The 18,674-nt window shown below is 53.0% G+C and overlaps 7 protein-coding genes across 7 annotated transcripts; 4 read left to right on the top strand and 3 right to left on the bottom strand.

Moving 5' to 3' along the window:
* Window positions 1-343: 343 nt before the first annotated feature.
* Window positions 344-1,492, bottom strand: J7T55_011127 (isoflavone reductase family protein; the record flags this gene model as incomplete). The annotated part of the gene is made up of 4 exons (XM_053135530.1): window positions 344-607; window positions 682-1,008; window positions 1,063-1,347; window positions 1,412-1,492. The coding sequence occupies 4 exons, from the start codon at window positions 1,490-1,492 to the stop codon at window positions 344-346; spliced, it is 957 nt and encodes a 318-aa protein (XP_052986767.1).
* Window positions 1,493-2,501: 1,009 nt separating this feature from the next.
* Window positions 2,502-3,648, bottom strand: J7T55_011126 (NmrA-like protein; the record flags this gene model as incomplete). Its single annotated transcript, XM_053135529.1, has 2 exons — window positions 2,502-2,582; window positions 2,698-3,648. 2 exons carry the CDS (start codon window positions 3,646-3,648, stop codon window positions 2,502-2,504), a joined length of 1,032 nt encoding a protein of 343 aa, XP_052986766.1.
* A 1,356-nt stretch (window positions 3,649-5,004) lies between these two features.
* J7T55_011125 (uncharacterized protein) lies at window positions 5,005-5,655 on the top strand (the record flags this gene model as incomplete). The annotated part of the gene is made up of 1 exon (XM_053135528.1): window positions 5,005-5,655. The coding sequence occupies one exon, from the start codon at window positions 5,005-5,007 to the stop codon at window positions 5,653-5,655; it is 651 nt and encodes a 216-aa protein (XP_052986765.1).
* A 1,043-nt stretch (window positions 5,656-6,698) lies between these two features.
* On the top strand, window positions 6,699-10,157 carry J7T55_011124 (uncharacterized protein; the record flags this gene model as incomplete). The annotated part of the gene is made up of 7 exons (XM_053135527.1): window positions 6,699-6,743; window positions 6,795-7,141; window positions 7,336-9,351; window positions 9,422-9,455; window positions 9,510-9,719; window positions 9,780-9,914; window positions 9,978-10,157. The coding sequence occupies 7 exons, from the start codon at window positions 6,699-6,701 to the stop codon at window positions 10,155-10,157; spliced, it is 2,967 nt and encodes a 988-aa protein (XP_052986764.1).
* A 701-nt stretch (window positions 10,158-10,858) lies between these two features.
* On the top strand, window positions 10,859-12,031 carry J7T55_011123 (uncharacterized protein; the record flags this gene model as incomplete). The annotated part of the gene is made up of 4 exons (XM_053135526.1): window positions 10,859-11,018; window positions 11,103-11,184; window positions 11,269-11,812; window positions 11,882-12,031. 4 exons carry the CDS (start codon window positions 10,859-10,861, stop codon window positions 12,029-12,031), a joined length of 936 nt encoding a protein of 311 aa, XP_052986763.1.
* A 388-nt stretch (window positions 12,032-12,419) lies between these two features.
* Window positions 12,420-14,099, bottom strand: J7T55_011122 (uncharacterized protein; the record flags this gene model as incomplete). Its single annotated transcript, XM_053135525.1, has 3 exons — window positions 12,420-13,610; window positions 13,678-13,741; window positions 13,804-14,099. 3 exons carry the CDS (start codon window positions 14,097-14,099, stop codon window positions 12,420-12,422), a joined length of 1,551 nt encoding a protein of 516 aa, XP_052986762.1.
* A 1,192-nt stretch (window positions 14,100-15,291) lies between these two features.
* J7T55_011121 (uncharacterized protein) lies at window positions 15,292-18,432 on the top strand (the record flags this gene model as incomplete). Its single annotated transcript, XM_053135524.1, has 3 exons — window positions 15,292-15,393; window positions 15,482-17,167; window positions 17,224-18,432. The coding sequence occupies 3 exons, from the start codon at window positions 15,292-15,294 to the stop codon at window positions 18,430-18,432; spliced, it is 2,997 nt and encodes a 998-aa protein (XP_052986761.1).
* Window positions 18,433-18,674: the final 242 nt, after the last annotated feature.

The raw sequence follows: 18,674 nt of genomic DNA, 5'->3' as shown, positions 1-18,674 counted from the left end.
CGTCCTTGCCTGCACCCTTCAGTCTGTCCACGCTACAGTGATCGTAAAGCACAAGAATCTTATGACATGTTTGCGGTCAACAAGTATGTTGTTTACCAAAATGATTCTGATGGTAGGAACCAGAGTTTCAGAAGACCATGTTCTTGTCTGTGTCTGTCACATTTTGCCTCGGATCGCCGTGTCTGCGCCTCACCTGACAAGCCTTTGAACATTTTGTCTCACGCCCATCTTGTATTCTCTGACATGGCTCAATCCCGCAGACTTCACTTCGAAACAAGACTCACTACTGTTGTTGCATACCCTCTGGATTCAGACAGTGCCGCTGAAATATTTTGATGTATGCTCAGACGTAGACCTTTCTGGCTTTCCCCTCCAGCAACTCTTTCAGATAGCTCTCAAAGGAGGTGAACTCCACATCTGGATAAAGCTCCTTGCCTAAGAGGTATCCCAGGTACTTGGCATTTTCCGGCGTGTTGTCCCCACGAATTCCCCATGAGTACTGATATTCGACACCCCAAAGCCGCATTAGGAGCATCGTGTCTGCTGGTTCAACTTGATCTGGGCCTAAGAGCTTAGCAGCCTGGGCCTGCAGCTCCTCCCCGGACAACTTCAGAAACATACATTAGCAAAGAGGCCGAGCAAATGGCATCACGATGGGTGGAGCCGGGGAGTATGGCATACGTAGTTGCGCTCAAGCTTTTCTCCGCTCAGCTCTTCGACCTTGTCAAAGATCTGCCGCTGCGTCCAGAGCTCGTTATGGACGTATACCATGTTGTTCAGAGTGCGTGGATCAGCAATAATCCTGGCCACATATTTGCCAATATCTTTTGTATAAGTCAGCCCGGACGGCGCGGATCCGTCCCCGAACAGGTGTGTCACGGCCATCATGAGACCATAGTCGATACGTCCGGAGGGAACCCTAGGTGGGCTAATCTCGTACCACCATCCTACATCGATGATCGTGTAAGGTAGGTAAATCTTTTTGATGTGGTTGAGAACTTTTTCTTTCTGCTGCGTCATCAGCTACTGGTATTTCAATGCAAGAACACGATTTCTGCTGACCGTCTCGCGCAGCTTCATCACACCCATCGGAGGACAAGCCGTTGCAAAGGTGCAAGGGATGAAGCGGCCAACGCCAGCCTTTTTCGCGGCGTCCACCAGGGGAATTTGATCCAACAAGACTGTTGCATTAATGCTTGAGATAACAACATCGGCGCCTTTAAGAAGCCCGACGAGGTCATCTGCGGGACCTTTCAAGTCTGCAGCCACGACCTGGACGCCCAGCTTCTTCAGCTCATCATTGTTCTTGCTGTTGAGAGACGTCTTCCGGGACACGGCGGTAATGTCCTAGCAATGTGATTGATGAGTTAGTCCATGTCTTGAATTTACTTAGCAAAGAGCAAAAACATACAAATTGCGTAGCAGACTCGAGCAGGCCCTTCACGATTGAACGACCGGTCTCTCCGGACGCGCCAAAGATAATGACCTTCATTCTGGCGATGTAGGAGATGTCGTACGCGACAACGTTGAATAAAACAGCATATGAGGTCCGGCGTTAGATGCGGGGCTCGATGATTTGTGTCTACAGAATATTGGGGAAGCGTTGAAGAGGGTGTTGGATAGAGTACTTTATTTATGTCCCGCCCGCCAAAAGCTGATTAACAACATGTGGAGTCTTGAGACTATCGGACGCACTCGGCCGAATGGCGGACGATCGAGACAAACGAACATTTCCATAATGGAAAAAGACTCTACCGGAGCCCTGATGCGCATCGTTGCATTCGACTTGGGCCTATGCCTTGGCAAAATTGAACTATATTCAGGGCGGCCACTAGGAGAATGAGTCCCGGACCAGTCGGCAGCATCGGGGTGCATCAACTCAAGAGCTTGCAGACGACATGAGCAGATCAAACCCACTTCTAGGCCACTTGCCACTTTTTGTGGATCTCTTGTTTTACTTGATAGTAAAGACTCCCCAGACCTTGGCTGGGTCTCAAGTCCCAGCATGGTCGATTCTTCAGACCCTGTCCCTAGTTGCGCGCCCACGGGACAATCGATACAAAAGCGACAAGGTATCTCTTTGTCACATTGTGTGCTTTAATTTTTTTTTCATGGCAGGTCCTTTTTTCAAGTCCGATATCTCGAATTTCAACGCACAGTATATCAACGAGAGTCGTTGCAGCTTGTCAAGGGTAATTCCGAGAAAAGCTTGTGTTCATGAATTATTAGCAAAGTAAGAAGAAAGATTCTGGAATACTTCAGGTCGTGGGCAAGCTTAACAGTACACATCAACCAAGACAAAGTTCGAGAACTGTGCAGTAGATTCATAGTTCTGGCTAGGACACTGCACTGTATTATTTGCATGCACTCACACCAGGTTAACAGTTGCAGATACCATAAGATACGTGATCCAAAGCAAACGTTTGTTTCTCCGGAATGGGGTTCAATCTGCCCAGCATCTGCTCACTAAGCCCGTGAAACCCAGGAGCATCAACAGGCAGCTAGTCCCGGTCCAGAACAGAGCTCCAGTCCTCCCATTGCATGTACTCTTCAATAGATGTCAGAAGGTGTTCTGCGCCAATCTGTTCAATGTAAGGTCAGCTCCGGTAACTCATAACTCCAATGTGGGAAGGCAAAGCATAAACCTGCAAGGGTGTATTTTTCAAATGTTTGCAAAGACATCGTCGGAGGACTCACGTCTTTAGGATGAAGCACGTCATCGCCATCGTAGCCGAACTCCTCGCCACTTTTCCAAGTCTCCAAGATATGTTCTTTTTGATCTTCGTCACCCCCCACTTTCTTGACATACTCCTCCGCCGATATCTGCTTGATACCCTCGTCACCCGCTAGCTTCTTACCAACAGTTCGGGCCCAAATGTTGAGATATTCCCTGTGAGAGGCAATCTGGCTGACTCCTAGCAGCGTTATGCCGGGCTTCACGTCTTCCACGAGCTTCTTCACAAGCGGCCCAGTGTCTCGACGGGCCCAGATGAAGGGCACCTTGTCTCGACCATCGCTCATCTGAACGCGATAGTATCCGTCTGACTCGGGGTCTTTCACGATCTCCAAAGGTGATCGGCGCCAGTTGTCGGTATATATGCCAACGTGAATGAAACTGGATTTTCCGCTGAGCCCGGCAGACACCATTTCAGGGTCATCATGAACAAATTCCTCAACTGCGGCCTTGCTATCGAAATGCCAGGCCTTCGTGTACTTACCGCCGGACAGCTTTGTGAAACTTGCAAGGCCACTGTAAATGAAACGCTCCAGCGTTCTCTGGACCCCCGGCGCGGCCGCCGCAATGGCCATGTTCTTGCCTCGCTGCGTTTCCAACTCGGCACATATTTGCGAGGCACCAATGCCCCGCGCTGCTGCTGCTGCCCTCACGGAAGGGTCAAGTATTGGGGCCCAGTAATCGGTCATCGCGAAGATGGCCTGGGCACCTGTGAAGGCCCTCTTCAAGGACTCGACATCATCCAGGTCGGCGGCCACCAGTTCGACCCCACGGGCTGCCCATTCCTGGGCGGCGGGCTTGGAGGGGTCTCGGGTAATGCCTCGAACACGCCAGTTGGTGTCGGCAAGGAAAGAGTCTGTAACACTACCACCTTGGACACCGGTAATGCCAATAACAACCACGAGCTTCGACATGGTGACTGCCGAAGTAGCTGTTTGAATTGTTTTGTCAAGAAGTGACGTGAGAGAGCGAAAAGAATTAGATGTGGATGGGCTAGGTACAAGTTCGCGTTGTCAGCGGGATTTAATGGGTGATCACTCTTCACCAGTTCCATGTAACACGGTTGGTTTAGTACTCAAAGTCTTCTCCTAGAGACGGAATCCTCATCACACCGAAGACCATGCTTGTGTGTGTAAGTATCCGAGCTGCGGAAGAAGACCTCCCGGCGGCCGCAATAATTAAAACGAACCTGTTGCCATCATTCGAGAATATCGTGTGGAGTGCGAAACTCGGCCGAACAGACTATCCGTCCTAAACTTGGCTATGTATGATGTTTACCTGCTGACAAATTCTACTAAGGAGGCTGCATGCCATCCTTCACAATCAATAAGACAGTGTTGGAGAATTCATTCCATATGGGGCATGGTGCGATCCTGCCGGATTCATATGCACCAACTATGAAAACTGATATAGCTCTCTAAGTTGAACTCTTGGAATTGGTACAACAGACAATTGTGGCCACCGTCTGCGTAGCATCGAGAATTTTGAATGAGTTGCAAATACAGTTCTCGAGTAGTCTGGGCTTCCGTAGTCTCATCATGGACGATCTTCCCTGAGAGTTGTGGCTAGTCATCCGGTATCGTAGAGCGCTTGCCATCCAGAGAAAATTCTAGTGCAATCAATTTCTCATCTGTCCAAAGTTGAATCAGGACGACATCAGATTACTTGACCAAACTACTTGTGTCCGTAGGTCTACTTGTGTGCCAATGCGACGATTATAATAGGCCAACTCGAAGCGGCCAACGGCGAAGAGAGTCAAGTAATCAAAGACACGGATATTGGTAGTTGGCCAGCTGGCACTTCAAATACTATTAGTTGATTTGTGTCTTGGAGGATCTTTTTTCTATCCGTGTGGTTTACTCTATCACATCAGGAAGAGAGTGTCCACCAAACACGCTAACAAAAACCAGGCCACTAGATACAATGCTAAGAGGCATTAAGGTGTTCACTTTGTACGAGATGCTACAGACAACAGATATTCTATTTTTAAATTTGATTGAACATTGGCCACGATAGTATTTCATTACATGCCAGCTCAGTTTTTCGATATCTTAAAATCTCGCCTTGGGAAACTTCATTTTCACAATAGAAAGCTACCATCAACCCGATTATTTCTTTCTCTTCCATCTCTCATCCAGCTCCGAAGCCAAATACATCGCTGGCTTTCAAACTACTTTCAGGTATATCAGTTGCTCGCGACCGGTCAGTGAAACCTTTGAAAACCTTCCCCCCTGTCCAAGAGAAGTTTCTGAGAGAATCCTCGCGCAGTAATGGAGCCCCAAATTCGCCGTGAGAACCTCGCATCCGTCTTCCATCCCGGTGATGTCGTCATTTGCAAGCACAACAAGTCGCAACCGCTGTCCCGGCTACTAGAGGGTGACGAACAACACTACCTAACGCATGGTCTCTGGGACCGAGCCCGCCGCTTCGCTGCATACTACTACTTCAAGCACGTTTCCGCGCTCGATTACGCCCCATGGTGCCGTGATCCGCAGAATCTTCTGCGTGGCGCCTCGCGAATGGTCCTGTTCGATGACGACAGCTGGCTGGTGACGCGCCTGACGCCCCAGCCGGCCCTCCTCGATCACCCGTGGCTTGCCGGTGCTGTGATAAACAAGATCTACTCGGCATATATGGACAAGCAGAGGCAGGATATTGCTTTATCAGCTTATTTTCACGCTGCTACCCCCGACAGAAAGCCTCCACGCAGCAGGGTCCGTCCCCCACCGGCCGATCATCATGTCGTTTCTGTGTTTGAGAACAAGGAACAAACTATTTTTGTGATCATGGAGATGGACAATGAAGGAGAAGTGATGTTCTACCACGACTGTTTGCGTTGCAAAACTCTGGCGTGTGATCAGTGTATGGAGGTTCTAGAGAACGTGGCGGTTTTCGGCCGGAAATACACACGTGTCGAGTGATCTCTTCTGCGAGGGGGATCAGGGTGTGAAGCGAATCCCGGACTTTGTGCCTAATTGCACGCTTGATAACAATAAGAGATTTTAGCACGCGCGAGATTCATCGATAGTTGAGCCAGTCAAAACTCTTTAGGTGATCGATTCATGGGACAATTGGCGAAAGTAATGAACTCACAGACCGGTAATCCTGGTTCTCAGTTGGCCTCCCTTCCAAAACCTGTATATACATCAAATGTCGAGTACATTAAAGATTTCGCTTTTAATCCTGCCCTGGATGCTCTTTCCAGATGCCTGGAGCATCGATGTCTACTTGGAATCGCTATAAGCGGAAAGTTTGTAAGACTACCTGAAAATTGTTAGGGATTTTCCTTTCCTCTTCAATCCAGTCTCAATGGCCAGACGTCATTGTCTTGGTCTGTTCGAAGAATACAAATTCCCATGACTGAACAGTGTCCTCCATGACGGCCAGCGAGGCAGTGCAGAGCTGCACAGTGCAAAGCCACTGAAAGGAATCATGCATAGCGGCCCGAATAGTCAGCTTGGTTCTTCAAGTATTATTATATTTCATGTGTGTTACCTGCAAAGCCAATTGGGACTGCAGGCCGACAGCCACCAGAGCTGAGCATATAGTGCCTCATATGGTTAGTGGCTTTGCGAAGTGCCCAGCGCCCAAGTCTGGCCACTTACTTTCAGTGTTTGGGACGGGTACTACCTGCGTATGTAGGTAGTAAGCATTCGCAGCTCACGCGATCCTTTCCATTTGAACGTTGTCTTATTTCAAGACACCTTTTCGTCGACGCTCGGATTCTCCCTTTATCTCTATTCATCTAATACTTGAAAAGTGGATATTCTGGTTGATTGGATTTACTGAAATGCTTTTATTCTCTATGTAAGGCGTCGCCCGCCTTAGGCACCCGCATTGTTATCGATGAACAGATTGCAAGTCGGTAAGGCTCTGAGACCTGAATGCGCCGACCGATCGCTTCCGGAAACTCAACGTGCAGGCTGGGAAATCTATAAGAAACACCATCTCGAATACAGACAGCATGGACCCGCTTTCTATCACGACCGCGGTTGCCAGTCTCATCACCGTATGTGGCCGGCTATGTTGGGATCTAAAGCAGCTTCATGATGCGTCACAGTTGGCAGACAAGAAATTGAAGAGCCTTCTGTCAGAGGTGGAATGTTTCAAGCTGCTTCTTGAACAGATGGCAATCACAATGAAAGATATCAACGTGGACGCTGGCGTGCAGGAGACAGGTCACTTGGGCAACCACTTGAGGAGTATATCGGTATGTATAACCGATGGAATCGCGCTGTTGGAGCAAATGCACCAGACAGTGCGATCGGTCGGCAAGACCAGCAGACTGCTTGATGGCGTTCGAAAACATTTCCGACTACAGTCTGCGTCCGACGAGATATCCATGTATCACGATCAGATCCGCTCGTATCGTGATACGATCCAACTCTCGATGCAGACTATGATCCTGTAAGCGCGTTGATCATGGTGGCCGTCCCTGAACTGAAGCTAAAATTGTCCAGCTGGAATCAATTATCTCTGCAGCCTTCTACCGAGAACATACCTTCAAGTCTCGAAGGTCTTTGTAGAGCTATTAAAGAATCCGTCCGGCGGATGAACCACAGAATCTCTTTCATGGAGACCAATGCCATCTCAACAGGCAGGGGTGCAGATGAGCTCAGACATTTGCATAATCGACGAGACTGCATGAGAGCTGCGGCAGAGGTCGTTTCCTCGGCGTCGACTGTCTTTGGTTTGGACGATAGAATCTCCACAAGCGCACCATCAGACTTCAACGAAGTTTTTCCTCCAAATCCTAGCGAGCCGATGCTTAGGTGGTTCGGCGAGGTCGAGCCCAGCGAATATGAGGAACCCGATGTCGCCTTAGAGCCTGCTCGTTGGGGGACCCTGAATGTTCTCACTGCACCTGGACTCGCTCATGGTTTTGACGCCTCCAGTGTCGTCCTCTCGACACACAATGTGGAAGACTCGGATTCAGATGGAGAGATGGAGGCTGAAATTGTCCAACTTCAATTGGAAAAGGGAAGGCTGGAGCTGCAATCGGGAAACTTCGAGGGAGCCGAGAAGATGCTCAGAAATGGCCTGATAAGGTTGAACCGCTATAGATCACGTCATTTCAGCCCCGAGCTGAAGTTATCGGTATCACATGCGCTCCTTAATACTTATTCGCAGCAAGGGAACTGGGAGAAAGCCAAAGAAGTCACCACGGAGCGGCTGGCCATTTTGTCCGGGCACAATTTTGAAAATTCTGACCAATACCTCGATGAAATCCTGAGTTTGGCTGACATCCTCCTTAGGATGGGAGATTCCGTCCAAGCTCGCGTCTATACCAGAAAATGCTTGAAGGCGTACCGCGAACAAGGTGATAGAGGTCGGGAAGGCCTGGAACAATCGTTATGCCTGATGATTGCCATTTGTCAATCTGAGAACAACCCTGAGGATGAGGAGGCGTTCAAACTGTTGCTCACACACAGCATGGCACAAAACTCGAGACCCGAGAACCGGACCGTCGTGTTACCTACGCTGAACGACGACGGAGAATTGTCTTTCCAGCCCGTTGACACGAGCCCGCAGGTCAACATTCCCCGCGATAGTCTGGACCAACAAGCCTTTGCGGACCCCTATGCCTTGGATGATTTGCTATGTCAGCCGGACCATCACAATTCGAGTAATGCGGGCCATACCGCGGACACGTTGGGGCCTGGCGCGGAATTAAGCACCCCATCTCTGGGGACGAATGATTCTCGAATTGAGCTAGGCTCATCGGCTTTGCAAACACTTCCTGATACGCAAGGAAGGCCTCCATTTTTGCCAAATGCCATTTCAGTCACGCAAGAAGCACAAACGAAATCTACAGAGTTCACGTACAGCCCCAGAGTTTGCGAACAAGGGGAAGATGCAACGATCGAGTGCGATCTCACAGTGCCTACAGTGAGTGACGAGGATAAGGAGAGCCATTTGGCAGCGGAAAATGATCGATCAGATGGCAGCAACCAGTCTCCTTGTCCAGAGAGGAGTACCTCAACCTTAGAAAGCTTTTCAAACGCCTGGCAGAACGACTTTGAGCAACACAGCACTTGCTCTTCTGAGGCTGAAGAGGATGTAATATGTGTTGGACCATTGTGGCAGAGGCAGTTGCCTTCGGGCTTCGAATCTCCACAACGAAACACAGTCAGCCCAGCTGATGCGCACGCAGAGACATTGCCAGTAGATTTCGAAATCTATGTATCTTCAGACATGTCTCATACAGTATCTGGAGCACAAAGTCACGCGGACAGTCCATCTCAAGATACTGCTACAACGACCCAGCGCGAATTGGAGTCCTATCAGACGCAGCGTGTCGACATGCCTAATGATCCACCCGATATTATCGTTTTCTCAGACATGAACCAGGCAGAAATCACACGATCATCGTGCTCTGATTCAGTCAAATCGACGAGGCTCTCTTCAGCCTCTGATTCGCGAGAAATCGAATCATCAGCTAATTCTACAGCAGATGATCACTGGTCCCAGGGACGATCTGATTGTGACTTGCCACGCGCCGACTCCCCATCGACGTCTATGACGACTCTCAACTCAGCGACATACTCAAATTTACGGGAAAGAATCACTGTGCTAGTTGTCGGAGAGTCGTGCTGTGGGAAGACATCCCTCATTTGGTGAGTCCCGCGAGAACTTCATCGTGAGACAAAAGGGTAGTTGTGATGCTGACGCGAGCGCCATCTCCAGGAAATTCATTCAAAAGACTGGAAGTTCTACTAAGGTGAGACCAAAAACATAATGCTTCAGCGGAAATTTCTTTTACTAACGAAGGCAGCCTCAAATCACGTCCTTTACTGTCCCCTACCCTGCGAGTGTCGACGTCGCCTCGAATGGAGAGGAACAATTAGAGCTCATTATCTGGGATACTCCAGGATTGGAAGCGAAACAGTCATTTGAAAGCATTGCAACTGTCCAGAATGTACAATGTGTTCTCCTCTGCTATTCAGTAGGCGATCCGGATCTTGCTGCAAACATAGAGGATATTGTAAGCCGAAGCCCTCATATCCTTCTCTACACGGACCAGCATTGACTTGATTCTCCGAAGTGGATACATAAGCTCAAAAAGTGCCTCCCAGGCACGCCAATCATCTTGGTCGCACTCCAGACGGATTTGCGAGACGACGCGAGGGTTCTGAAAGAGCTTGGGGGCAGGAAAGACCATCCATGTAGTTTTGCCGAAGTATGTCCCACGCACATCAATGAAAAACGGGCCAGGCTGTATCAATTCACTAACCATGATCAGGGAGAACGCTTCAAAGATCGCTTGGGTGTCGCGAAGTATCGAGAGTGCTCGGCGTGGACAGCAGAAGGTGTGGATGAAGTCTTCCGTCAGGCAGCGATTGAGGGCTTGAGACATAAGGTCTCGAAACAAAAGGGAAGAACAAGCAAGATCTCCGGAGCTTTCGGGAAGTTTCTAAGATAGCGGACGAGATGTCTGGGTTCACTTCGTATGAATTGGATATATTGGCCCTCCGCAAGCTCTGGTGGGAGTCCTCACATGTCCTCGATACTGAGAACTAACGCAAGACCATAATGATTTAATTGCTATGCCCCTAGACCAGGGAAATCACCAAAATTGGTCTCATCGAATCAGCAATGATCCATGAATGCTTATATATATAACTCTTTGGAAAGAAGTGTTCGAAAATAAAGACATGGAATGCTTCCTCATCTACGGAGGCAGTCCTGGGTCGCGACCACCAGCTGGCGGTGGCTAGCGGGCAGCTGGACTAGCTACAGCCCGCCCGAAGTGGAACCCCGAGGTGTGCTGGAGCTAGCTGCGAACCCAGTTGTCTGGGTCGAGTCTGGGTCGGACTGCCATCGGCGGCAATTGCCCTTCTAAGGAGGCTCGAGCTCTTATTGTAAGCCCGTCCCCCGCCAAAAAAGGTGCCCCAGGACCCTTGCATCAATGCCCGGGTGGGCCGATTCGGGCTCCGCCGGACTCGAAGCTTCTCAACCGCGCGTGTTCCTTTTTCCCAACAGAGAATCCGACACTTGACCGACTTCTCCCCGAGTTGAAAGACAGACCATTCCCCTCCTCCAACGCGGGGCTCCGACTCTTTTCTCCAATTCGAGTGGGCTTTTTGTACCGACGAGCTCACAGCAGCCCAGTCTTCTCTCACAATGGCCACCAAGGAACCTCTGAGCTCCAAGAAGTATGTCGACGGCATCTACATCCCCGCCGGCCTGCTCGTCGTCGGCTGTGCCATTGTTAAGAAAGAATGGCTCCCCTACGCGCTCTTGGTCGCTGTCGCACTGAGCGGCATCAAGTTCTGGAGGACCCGTGAGTAGTTTCCCAATTCCCACTGCCTCAATGGTGAAGCACATTCGGACACCGAGCAGGCCAGCTGACAACACCTCGTCGCAGAACCCCAGAAGGCCCTCAAGCCTGACATTTTCCAGGAGTTCGAGCTCAAGGAGAAGACGATCCTCTCGCACAACACTGCCATGTACGTCTGCGCCATCGCTAGCTACCAATGCTATTGCTCTGCTCTGCTCTCCTCTGCTCTGACCTACGACTGACCCGGCCGCAGCTACCGCTTCGCCCTCCAGAGCCCGGCCCACATCCTCGGCCTCCCGATCGGCCAGCACATCTCCATCGGCGCGGTGCTCCCCCAGCCCGACGGCACGTCCAAGGAGATCGTGCGGTCCTACACGCCCATCAGCGGCGACGAGCAGGCCGGCCACTTCGACCTGCTGATCAAGTCGTACCCGACGGGCAACATCAGCAAGCACCTGGCCTCGGTCAACGTCGGCCAGACGATCCGCGTGCGCGGGCCCAAGGGCGCCTTCACCTACACCCCGAACATGGTGCGCCACTTCGGCATGGTCGCCGGCGGCACGGGGATCACCCCGATGCTGCAGGTCGTCAAGGCCATCGTGCGCGGCCGCAAGGCCGGCGACCGCACCGAGGTTGACCTCATCTTCGCCAACGTCACCAAGCAGGACATCCTGCTCAAGGAGGACCTCGACGCCCTCGCCGCCGAGGACAAGGGCTTCAGGGTCCACTACGTCCTGGACAAGCCGCCCGAGGGCTGGACCGGCGGCGTCGGTTACGTCACCGCCGACATGGTCACGGTATGCGCCCTCCCCCACCCCTCTGTGTCACTCTGCGGCTATTTGTTCTAAGCTAACCTTCGCACGCAGAAATGGCTGCCCAAGCCCGCCGACGATGTCAAGATCCTGCTCTGCGGCCCTCCCCCGATGGTCAGCGGCCTGAAGAAGACCGCCGAGGCCCTCGGCTACAAGAAGGCCAGGCCCGTGAGCAAGCTCGAGGACCAGGTCTTCGCGTTTTAAGGCTACCTAGTGCACGAATAGGAATTGCGAAGGGGCTGCAGAGGCAGAGTAACCTGCGCTCCTGCTGGCAATGGCTCGTGGGGTTATAGATACTCCGAGCACGCCCGAAACCCCGGTCCTTCTAAGTGGACTCGGAAGCCTCGGCTGCCGAGTCAAGTATATGTTTTCTTTGGAAGTGTACACTGCCCAGAAACGTATTTACAAGCTTTGCGAACGTAACTCGGGCAAGGGCGCAAGGGGCGTATAAAATGGTTCATGGGGATTATGACGAGCAAGATAGGATCTCATCAGAGGTAGAGAGAGGTATACTAGAAGAAGACATATGATCCGTAATAACACCACCGCCTGAAAACCATGCAAGAGTAGTCCCGTGCTCCATCCAAAATCCTTACTGCTCCTTCTTCTCCAGCGCCTTCATCTGCTCCTGAGGCCCATACCCCGTCCTCAGGTAGACCGCGAGAAGCTTCCAGGCGATCCAGCCGAACCCGAGCAGGACCACGGCCGCCGTGCCGGCGCTGACCCAGCCAGACCGGTCCACGTCCAACACCGGCACGCGGACCTCGCTGAACAGCGACCCGCCCGCCTCGCCCGGCGCCGGATCGACGTGCCAGAAGACGGTCCGCGGGCCGAACAGCCCGTCGTAGCCCAGGTTGACGCGCTCGAACGGGCTCGCTGGGAACTTGGTGCCCTCCTCGGTGGTGCAGGCCCAGAACACGGCCGGGTGCGGCACCCGCGCCGTGCGGTACCCGCCGGGCGCGGGGCTGAGGTAGCGGAGGTGCAGCGGCACCTCTGCCGTCCAGGACGACTCCGGCTCCGATGGCGGCGCCAGCTCCAGCAGCGCGGCCGAGCCCCACAGCTTGACTGCGTAGTCGGGCGCCTCGAGGTCGACGGGCTGCGAGATGTAGCGCAGGGCGGTCAGGTTCTTGGAGCCGAGGAACAGCGGGTCGGACAGCTGGTACTTGTCGGCGAAGACGGCACGCGGCAGGGTCAGGTGGGCGAGCAGCGAGCAGGCGGAGCCGTCGTCCTGGCCCAGGTTCGGCGGCGTGACGGCGGCGGCGCCGTGGAGCCGCAGCCGTAGCGTGGGGTGCAGGCCGGCGGGCTCCTGGAAGGCGGCGGAGAAGGAGGCGCCATCGACGTGGCGGTGGCGGGCGGGGAACTTGAAGATGGTGGCTGCGGGCTTCTTGTCCTGGCCGAGGACGGTCAGCGAGCCCGAGAGGCCCAGCTCGTGCGGCTCTATGCCGTGTGGCTTGTCCGTGGCGAGGATTCCGACCTCGATGCGGTGGTTGCTGGCCTCAGGGGTTACCACGCGCAGGGGTTGTTCCTGGAAACCCCATGTCCCGGTCACCCTGAGGGCGTGAGAGATGGTGTCCCAGGATATGTCAAGATAGCTGGCGGTGGATAGCAGCTCAGCACGGGATTCGCATGGTGACCTCTCGGTGGTTGAAGACGCCGATGCTGGTAAGGGGCAGAGATCCTTGCTGACATATTTGGTGAAAGTCGACAGGTCTTCTAGGGGCTGGTAGTACTGGAAAGCGGTGGAGTGAGAGAAACGGTCATTTGGGAGTGAGGTGAATGAGGCCTATTCTGACGTTAACGAGAGCGGCCTGGGAGTGAATATTCACAGTCCAAGCAAAGCGTATATGTACCTTTGGTGTGTCACAGTCCAAGTTGCCAAATGCTGTCTGGAGTGCCGCACACAGCTGGCCATCGCTATGTTTATATTAGCATGTGTATATTTAGTTGCATATAAGTCCTTGGAAGGGGCAATTTACTCCTGGAAAGTCGAGTCTGCCCGCGGGGTGAAGAAGACGTGAAGACCAGGCGACAGGCGGGAACAGAGCGGGCTGATGGTCTCGTAGGGATGGGAGCTGATCCACCTGATGTGAAGCTCGTGGCAGCTCTGCAGGACCTGGCGCAGCTCCTCGGGCAGCTCCTCCAGGGCAAGGGTGATACGGTCCTCGCGAGCAGCATGCAAGGCTGGGCCTGTCAGGCTGGAGGCTGTGACGGCCAAGGAAGCCGGGTCGAGGGCATCCTCTGGCCTGTGCAGGAAGGTGATTCTTTGCCTCATGTTGGCGTTTCGTGGGGTCTGGACCGGTGCGTACTCGCACTCGCACTCCCACTGCCCCCTCCCTCAGCCAAGTTTGAGAACCACAGTGGTTCGGATGGAGCGAAGATGGTGTCTGCCGGGATGCTGCGCTGAGCGGTGCTGAGTAGCGCTGTGAAATATACCAAATAGGAGATAAGGCTGTATGATGTGTGTGAGAGACTCGTGACGAGGAGCTGTCAAGCGAGGGAAGCTACTGTACCTAGGCTGTGCTACCTAGGCATGGCAGGTGGACCCCCTGTTAACCGATAGCTCGATTGCCTCACCGAGCTGTCAAGCATCGACAGGGATTGGGAAGCTATCTGCACAGCTCAGGGGTGGTGAAAAAGCTGAAAGTTCACGGGGCTTCCCAGGTAACGAGCCGTGAGGAAACACATCTCTCTCTCTCTCTATCGCAGTGTGCCCACCTCGTGCAGATAAGAGGTGCCGGGTTCCGTCGGCCGCTAAGCCGAATTAGATCACCGACGACGGTCCTCCAGCTGCTTCAGCGACGACACATCATCCCAACCATCTACCGGTTGGCATCAATGCATTCGCTGTCTGCCAGAGCACTTCTCCTTCAAGTCATGCTTGACCATATTGTATATCTTGAGAAATGGAGAATGCCGTGTCAGCCAAACCACTGATCGCCCACAGCGTCGTCGTCCTCTGCTTCAACAATTCTCCGTAATCTGCAACATCCATCCATTCATCCACCCATCCATCACATCACGTCTCCTTTCTTGTCCATCTCTCCTCGTTGATACCCCCTGCTTGCAGAGCCTGTCTTGTCTTGTCCTGTCTTGTCTTGTCTTGTCTTGTCTTGTCTTGTCTTGTCGTGTCTTGTACTTTCTTGTCCTGTATTTACCCGTCCTGCCGGTCTACCTTTCCAGTCTCCGCATTCATTGACACGTTACCTTGCTTGCTACCTGTGCAGCGCGCATGTCCGTCCCTACTTCGGTGAATCGATCCAGATTAGAAAAAAGTCTGGCCCGAGTCCGGAAGTCATGGCCAACTCACAGCAGCCCCAGCCATATATTGCTATAAGGACGAGGAGGCCGGACGGAGGAAGTTCCACGAGTAGTGTTGACTCCACTGTATGTCCGTCTCCGGCTCGTTGCTGTGCTTCGTCTCCCTTCTCCCCTTACCACCTATCCCGTATCCTGTCCGTGACACCATGCGTCCCGAGGAGGCTCCGGTTCTCAACTCACCATTCCCTTCTATACAGTATGGCTCAGGCATCGGTGACGCCCCTTCTGCCACACACGACACAAGTCGCGTAAGCTACCATGTGAAACACTTGGATACGTTTGCTCAGACTCTTCAAGAGGTGAGGTCTTCCATCCTCATGTGAATCATGAATACAGATCAACTTACATGGCCGCCTTGGGTGGAAGCAGTCTGCCGCTAGAGCCTTTCCAAACAAAGGCCGGTCTTCGCAGCGGTACAAGAACGTCCAAGTGCTTCTCCTACACTGGAAAACGGACGACCTATTCGTGCTGCCCGAGCTCGAAGACCTGGCAACATTCTTCAGCGGAGATTTCGGCTTCAACACGGACATCTTCGCAATACCGTCCGACAACCCCCACTTAGATCTAATGTTAAAGGTCGGTTCCCTCATCAAGGAGCACGAGTCTGAAGATACCCTTTTTATTGTCTACTACGGCGGCCATGCCAAGATCGACGAGTCCAGGCAAAGCACTTGGTGCGCAACTCGACACTCGGGTTCCCCGTCACTGCAATGGTCTGCTATCCAGACACTGCTGGAGCGTTCCGTGTCGGATGTCTTGATACTATTGGACTGCTGCGCCGGGGCAGCTTCAGCGACATTTCCCAATGGCAAGAGTATCACCGAGACAATATCAGCTTCAAGCTGGGATGCCATCGCGCCTGATCCTGGGAGATACTCTTTCACGAATGCGCTCATAGAGGTTCTGGGAGAGTGGAGACTAAAGACATTCTCGGCAGCCATGCTACATGCCGAAGTTCTGGCACGCTTAAAGCATCCTCGACCCATCCGCATCAATGGCAAACGATTCGAGGCGCGGTCGACTCCTGTGCATTTCATGATGACATCGGATCACAAGGCGCCAAGCATTGAGATGAGCCGGATAGCTCCCGACGACCCACAACCTCCATCACCACCGCAGCCGTCCAGCTCCTTAGATGGGAGGCTCCTAGGTCGAGGCTCGGTAGAGGATGGCTGCTTTACGCAGCCAAACGAAGACAAGCCTCATGTCATGATTTCTTTAGCACTCGAAGACGACCAGAGGCTGGATCTGAATGCTTGGGAGCAGTGGCTGGCCAGCTTCCCAGCCCTGGCCAAATATGTGACGGTACAAGGCGTCTTCAAGAGCCACTCCACCCTGCTCCTTCTTTCCATGCCAGTCACAATATGGGACCTTTTGCCTGAGGACCAGGCTTGCTCCTTCGTGGCGTTTATTCGATCCAACAATCTTATCAAAGCGCCTCAGGAGCCTGAGCCACCTGTGGAAAACGTGGCTGATCTATACTCGAGCGACAGGGCATCTGTCTTCTCAGGAACAACATACAGAGACAGCATCGTTGCACCTACATTCCCAGTGCACTCGCTCAGCCCTATAGCGCAACAGAACACCTCTCTGAACGAGGTTGCGGGACCCCATAGGGGTGGAAACAGGTCAGGGAACTGGCGAACCCAGACCAGTATGTCACTGTACCCGGAACAAATGCCTCCTCAATCACTCACGCGAGTGCCCTCGGGCAATTCAGAAAGACCGTCGCTGAAATCTTCACTCTCAATGGCGTCATTTCGGACGGCTCCTTTGTCCGCTGTAATGGGACTGGGAGAGGCAGCACTGGAGGGAGGAATTATACGCAAACCTCTGGTTAACCAGTCGCGGAATTCCAAGAGAACGGTATTCGACAATGATTACGACGTACCCGAGGGCCCACCCCTAGCTGCTCATGTCGTCAACCGATTAGAAGACTACTATCAAAAAGATCCGCATCCGAGCGACGGGACGACAGAGTACTATGCTTCTCACCTCGGTATCGAAGCATCGGATGTCAAGGTAAATACTTTACGCGTCTTGATCGACTTGAACTGTCATATACTAAACCCCTTTAGATCTGGTTCCATCATCGACGGCAAAGAGAGAAAGCAGCAACCAATCTGGAAAAGTTGAGGACGGCGGACAACAGGCCTGACAGTCAGCCCCCTCAGCCCGGGCCGCAGACTATTCTCGCCGGCCATTTGAACGACTTGCTTGGTATCTTCACGCCAGCTCAGGTTCTCTTTATTGACCTCAGGTCTCCATCAGAGTTCCAGAAGTCTCACATCCACGGTGCAATCAACCTCCGTGTACCTCTGAAGTTCCTCAGGACGGCCAGCCTAGACATACTTGCCCGCACATTCACTGACGAACAAAGTCGAAGAGCCTTTTCCAGATGGAGCAGGACCAAGTGTATGGTTGTCTACGATCGGAACATCGAGGCGCCATGGGAATGCCCCGTTGCGCAGGAACTGCTCGAGAAATTCAGAAGCGAGGGAGGCTGGTCTGGGAGGTGTTTCCTATTGAAAGGGCCATTCCGCGAATTCTCCCTATCATACGATAAATATATCACAGGCGACAGAATGACAAAGGCCGCCAAGAGATACGAGGACGGGCTCAGGTCCGCTACACCACCAACCGTGGACACGCTCAGGGAGAAGCTGGCGCGATTTGAAGAGTGGTTGCGCCGGGTAGAGCGTGAAGAGCCTACAAAAGTGAACGACCTTACCCCTACGGTGGTCAGTGAGCGGGCCATGGTTGTGGATGAGCACCAGAAGGAACTCGAGGCAGAGTTCAAGGCACGGTTCCCAGACCTCTACAAAAAGATGGAGAACCCACCACCCTCGCGAGCGCCACCCGCGCCGCCCAGACAGGACAGGGAGGCTGGGGTTCACGACGAGGATTATTTCGACAGCATGAAGGCACCTCTTGTGGGCTACCTAGCCACGGGTCTCGACAAGATGCGCGAGGCCAACAACGGTAGCTCACAAGCAGGCTATTCCTTCCCTGACGAGAGGGTCCCGGACAAGCTTGGCGAGCTCTCGCCCCTGGATTACGACGATTTTGATGAAATCGACCCCAGAGAGGCCTCGCCGTCGCCATTCTATGCGCCAGGAGGCGGCCGGTCTGCGGCCGGGGCGGACGTCGGCAGCATGATCAGTCATTCAAGCAGCCGCTCGAGCGCCACTGGGAAGAAGAACGCTCGTGAAGCACAACAGCAGCAGCAGCAGCAGCAGCAGAGACAGGGGCTCTGGAAGCGATTACGAAGCAACGGTGGGAAATGAAGGCGAGGGCTGTATCACCGACCGCTATGACGGCCTTCTTCGGCGATCATGTGAATCAATGTACATACAGGCCTAGGCATGACTGAGATAGATGTGATCATCCGTTTACCCACCACCGATCTTCGCTCACAAATGTTCCTTTGCACTACCCTGATACTCTCTCTTACCACGACAGCACGGCCGTGCAGCTGTGCCTGGAGGTCTGCAAGGGGGAGCTGAAAACACGAAGATGTCTTGCAACC

Source organism: Diaporthe amygdali, assembly GCF_026229845.1.
Source record: "Diaporthe amygdali strain CAA958 chromosome Unknown NODE_56_length_267093_cov_64_804720, whole genome shotgun sequence".
In the NCBI taxonomy this organism is placed as follows: domain Eukaryota; kingdom Fungi; phylum Ascomycota; class Sordariomycetes; order Diaporthales; family Diaporthaceae; genus Diaporthe; species Diaporthe amygdali.
The sequence above is the reverse complement of the archived record's forward strand: the minus strand, read 5'-3'. Positions and strand labels throughout refer to the sequence as shown.